This window comes from Chaetura pelagica, unplaced genomic scaffold, assembly GCF_000747805.2.
Source record: "Chaetura pelagica isolate M959 unplaced genomic scaffold, ChaPel_1.0 scaffold1446, whole genome shotgun sequence".
In the NCBI taxonomy this organism is placed as follows: Eukaryota; Metazoa; Chordata; class Aves; order Apodiformes; family Apodidae; genus Chaetura; species Chaetura pelagica.
The window spans coordinates 1-5,184 of record NW_009953662.1 but is presented as its reverse complement, the minus strand read 5'-3'; the positions used below and the strand labels follow the sequence as shown (position 1 = coordinate 5,184).

Genomic DNA, 5,184 nt, shown 5'->3' with positions numbered 1-5,184 from the left:
GGAATGGGGTGAGGAGGAACCTGGGGTCACGAGTTGGTTGGTGGGGGCACATTTTGCCCTGGAAGCAGCAGCAGAGGATGGAGGTGGGTGGCAAGGGCAGGTCCTCCTCCCCAGAGCAGGATGCAGCCCCTGTGCCCCTTCCCTGGGCAAGAGGCTGGGGGTGGGCACTCCAGGGTTGGTCTTTTTCCCTCCTCCCTCCCCCCAAGGTTTCCTGTCCCTCACTTTAGGTTGTGGGTTTTTTTTCAGAGCATCAAGTCTCAAGGGCCAATGAAGCCCCTTGGGAGGCTCAACAGCTGAGCCAGGGGCTGCCCTGGGTGTGGAGGGTAAGTCAGGGAGCCCTGGGCAAGAGGGATTTCCAGTTTATATTCCCAGTTGCCCTCCCAAAGAGGCAAAGGAACATCAGGTTGAAGGGCCCAGGACGCAGCTCCAGGCTGGAGGAGGTGAGGGGGATGAAGGCAGGAGGAAGCACGTGCAGGGCCCAGCCCTGGGGCTGCTGGGCTGGCAGGAATTGCTCTTGTCAGGTCCGAAGGGAGGGTAAGGAAAGGGGAAAAAAAAAAAACACAAACCAAAACCAGAAAACCCAACCCATCAATTCAAAGTCCTCATCAGTGTTGCCAAACACTGGGCAGATGATCTGAGCTGCATAGAGAAGGCTTCAACTCAACGTGGCAGGAGAAGGAAGGACCTAGAGAAGGTGCTTTAATTGCCAGGGAGAAAGGAGCTGGGAGAGGAAAGGCAGGGAAACAACCCAGGAGAGGGGCTGAGCCAGCAGGAGGTGCAGGACCCCACCTCCATCCCCCCCAAGCTTCTTCTTTCCCAGCTGCTCATGGGAAGCAGGACTTTCCCCAGCCACCCTCAGCACTTCTTCTTGAGGGCCTCCTGGAGATAACGGGCAACTTCTGCAGCTGAATCCCAGGGCACCACGGTGGCTTGGAAGGCTCCTGGTTGCTTCTTCTCCATCTCCTGGGTCATCCTGTGCATGGGGTAGCCCTTCCGTGGGAAAGCCACGTCAGAGGAAGTCAAAGCCATGGAAGGGCAGAAGTCATTGGCACCATCTCCCACGTAGAAGACCCTCTCAAACTCCACCTCCTCCTGGGCTCTCTCCGCCAGGTATTCCGTGAGGATTTTGCGCTTGCACATGTTGCCCGGGCAGTCAAGGCACTTGTGGCTGTGGTAGGGCCCCAGGGTGAGGTACCCCCTCTTGTCAAAGCTGGCTGGGTTGCTGAAGATCTTACGGAAGAGGGAGTAGAAACCAGCTGCCCTCAGGCTGCACTCGATGCCAAACATGTTGGCGTCGGAGATGAGGACGATCTCGAAGAGCTCGTGGTTCTTGGAGAGGAACTGGAAGAGGTCGGGCATGCCAGGGGAGAGGGGGATGTTCTCGTAGACAGTCTTGAAGTCCCCCATCTTGACCCCTTGGTCCCCCATGTAGGCCAGGACACGCTGCATGTACTCGTTGTACAAGCCCTCCTGGAAGGTCTGGCGGATGCTCCCCGGGAGCTCCTGCCCCGGCAGCGCCCGCACGATGGAGTCATCGCTGTTCTCATTGACGATGGTCTCGTCGAAGTCAAAGACCAGGAGGAACTTGGGAGGCCTGGGGCTGGCCATCCCAACACCCTGCCAGGTGGAAAGGCAACACCCAGCTAGTTAGTTCAAGGCTCTTGGCTTGATGGTGGCCACCAAAGAGCTGCCGACCCCACAGAGCTCCTTGGCTACCTCGTCCCCCAGGTGGCTTATCAGCCCAAGGGTGTGTGGGGGGACTAATTCCCTGCTGACATCCCTCAGCCCCAGCCCTAAGGCGTTTATCCTGCCTACCAAGAGCTCATTTCCTCACCCCTAATCCTGTTCCTGCAGTTGAGAAGGTCACTGGGCCGGGCCACCGACCACACACGTCCTCCCAGGGGACATGGGGACAGGCTGAGCCTTGGGGCCCTTTGTGCTGGGAGGGCCCTCAGTTTTACTCCCCAACTAGCTCCTGTCCCACCTCTGCTATGGGCTTGGTGTCCCTGCAGACCCCTCTTGCTGCCAGGACCAGTCTGGCTCTTCCCAACAGAGCAAAACATTTTGCAGGTCCATTTATCTTTTTGCTCCAGTTTCCCCCTAGTTTGGGTTCCACAGGCTCCTGAGCAGCCTGGAATGGCTCAGAGCTGCTTCTTCCCCTGCTCTAAACCCAAAACTCAACCCACTTGGTCACCACCTCCCCCTCTTTTGCACCCACAAACCCACCCCCTCCATAACTGAAGCCCTCCCTGGTCCCACCAACACCCGCTCACCTCCCAGCTGCTCCCGTCCAGAAGTTTGCAGGTTGGGACCCCGATCCCTGCTCCCTGCCCCTGAGAAAAGAGGGGACAACCCCGTTGAGAGGAGACCAAGAGGCCTGAGAATGTCACTGACCTTAAACAGGCATGGCAGCCCCACGCCCTGGCAGCACCTTCTCATGGTGAGGACATCCCTGGGGCTCTCTGGGCTGCCAACCACACACACACAAAAAAAAGGGGCAGTTTGGTTAATTCCTTGAATTATTATTTTTTTTATCCCCCCCTCCCACTGCAGCAAAGCCCGAGCTTGGGATATTTTGGACCAGAAATGGAATCTCTGGGGAGAAGGCAGAGCCTGTTTAATTCTCCTCATCCCTCTTAATTCCCCCCTGAGCTTGGAAGTGCCAGAAAATCTCAGCAATAAACCCCAGCAACACCCAAATATCCCTCATTTTCTTCCAGTATAATTAGTTTGGGGTGTTTTTTTTTAACAGAGTAATTATCCTGGAATGAAACCAGGTGCCCAAGCAGCTCCAGGCAGGATGTCCCAGCCTGTCCCTCCTGTTGCCCAGGAGCAAAGACAGAACTCAGGTTGTCTCCTGAATTTTACCGACCTCTTGTGGTCCGAGATGATGAAAACAAGTTGGGAAACCTCAAAATAAAACCCCCTCAACTTTGCAGCCAAACCTGGCTTGGAAACTCGGGTTAGTGGGAGAAATAAAGACCTTGGGATCCAGGAAATTTTAACTGGGCTTTGCTGGGACGAGGAGGATTTCAGTGTTGGGTTGGGGTTTGGGTTTTTTTTGGTCAGCGTGACAACAAGAAGAGTTTTTCAACCAAAGGTGGTTTGTGGAGGGGATGGGGCTGGTTTGAAGCCCAGATCAAACTATTTTGGGCACAAGTGCAATTCATGACAAGAATAAACCACCCCTGTGCCTCAGAGGGTCCCTGCTGCAAAGGGAACAGGCAGCAAAATGAAACCCCACGTTGAAATATTTGTCCAAAGAGCCTTTTTTTGGGGGGGGAACCTTCAAACCAAAATGTTCATTATTTCTGGGTAGAAGCATCATCCATCAAAAGCTGGTGGTTATTTACAGGCATCGTTTGAAGCCAAATAACTGGGATTAGGCACCAGTTTTCAGGGCCAAACCAAGAGAAACAGGGGGAAAAAAAATAGAATTAAACGTGAAAGAGTCATTGTAATTATTTGGTTTTTCATTCTATTCTAAAGAGGTGTCAGTGGTGGGAAAAGGGAGCCTGGGGTCCTGATGTGGTGGCCACAGTGGGACAGCCCTGGAAGGGCTGCTGATCCCCATGGACACTGGGCATGACAGGCAGCTCAGAGGGGTGCTGGGGACTTTGGGAGCTGCCTCCCTAAAAATCTCACTCCTGGGCACAAGATGTTTGCACTTGGCAAAGCAGGAAAGGGTGAGGAGCAGCCCTTTGGGGCAGATGAGGTCAAACACAGCCCTGAGCTTTGTGCCATCCACAGCCCCTCCTCAGCCCCCAAACACCTCCCAGGCCACCTCACCTGAATCACCACTTTGTTATGTACATAAAACCCCCCCCTGGGAGTGGGAGAAAAAAGCCAGTTTGGTCATTTTGGGGCTTATTTTTAGCTCTGCCTCCTTCCCGAGTTGCCCAGCACAGAAGCAGCATCACCCACCCTGAGCTGACATGAACTTGTCCTCAACCCTGCCAAGCTCTTGCCTCCTCTCCCCACACCCCCTGGGACCACCATGGGCACCAACAACCCCCAGTGGGGATAAACCCAGTTTCTCCCAACAGCTGGAAAACAAAACCAGCTCCTTGCCCCAGGATCCCAGAGCCAAGTGCCTCGGGGCTGCTTCCCCTCTGTGGAAGGGACCATTTCCTGAAGGGTTATTTTTTTAAGGAAAACAATGATCCATCAAGTCAGGGTGGACAATTCCTGCCCCCAGGAACCTGGAGCATCCCTGCCAGGATTCTGCAAGAGCTGCCCTCTGCTCTCAGCCCTCCCTGCCAGGAATTGCACCCACACCTTCCTTTTTTATGCAAAGGAGAAATGAAAAAAAAATATCTAAGCCAGGGCTGGGGTTGTTTTTTTTAATGAATAAAAGGTCCAGGCTGGGATTTCTCACCTCCAGGGGCTGTTGGGCAGATCTCTCAGTTGTTTTTTTTCCCCTTTATGATAAAGAAAAGGGAGGGACCAGCATGAGGAGTAACTTAGGAAGTGGCTGAAGCCTCGTTCACCCTCTCCAGCTGAGGAGATGCAGCTCAAACCCCAACTCTGCCCCACACAGGAGGGGAGATGAGGGATAAAAATCCTTCCCCCAGTTGTCCCAGCTCTGAATGACCCTGTCAAACCCAGCCAGGAGGCAGCAGTGCCCACAGACACGGGGCTCCAGCCCAGGTTGGGAATGTCCCTGTTCCCAGCAAGAGCTACTTCTGCCCAGGGATGATTCACCCAGAGGCTGCTTCCCTGGAACAGGGTTGTGTCCAACAAGGGGTTCCCTCCAAAAAAAAGCAGGGAAGGGGCCACGATTCCAAACACCAGGCAAGGCCTCAATGCCAAACCAGAAAAGGAACCCCAGGTATTTGCTGGTGGATCAAACACAAAGGCTTAAACCAACCCCAACTTGGGAGGAGGATCAAAACATCCGTGAGCTGCTGGGTTCTCACCATGAGGATCATTTCCCAGGCTTGTTTATACCCCAAATCTCAATGGGGTTGGTTTTTTCCCCCCCCCCTCTGGCAACACCTCCAGGCATCCCCAGGATGTTCCCGTCCCCAGGTGGCTCAGGCAGGAAGGGCTGGAGCTCAAGGAATATTCACACCCCTTAGCTGACAGCCCTGCAGAGCTCAGGGGTTGGGCACAACTCCCTCCTGTCCCGGGACAAACTCCCCAGAGGAGCAGCACCCCCCAAACCCCAGCACAGGAGCAGCC

The 5,184-nt window shown here is 54.6% G+C and overlaps 1 protein-coding gene across 1 annotated transcript; it reads right to left on the bottom strand.

Annotated features, from left to right (window-relative positions):
- Window positions 1-799: 799 nt before the first annotated feature.
- Window positions 800-2,445, bottom strand: PHOSPHO1 (phosphatase, orphan 1). Its single transcript, XM_010000322.1, has 2 exons — window positions 2,395-2,445; window positions 800-1,617 (listed from the first exon to the last, which is right to left on the bottom strand). The coding sequence occupies exons 1-2, from the start codon at window positions 2,437-2,439 to the stop codon at window positions 856-858; spliced, it is 807 nt and encodes a 268-aa protein (XP_009998624.1). The 5' UTR covers window positions 2,440-2,445; the 3' UTR covers window positions 800-855.
- Window positions 2,446-5,184: the final 2,739 nt, after the last annotated feature.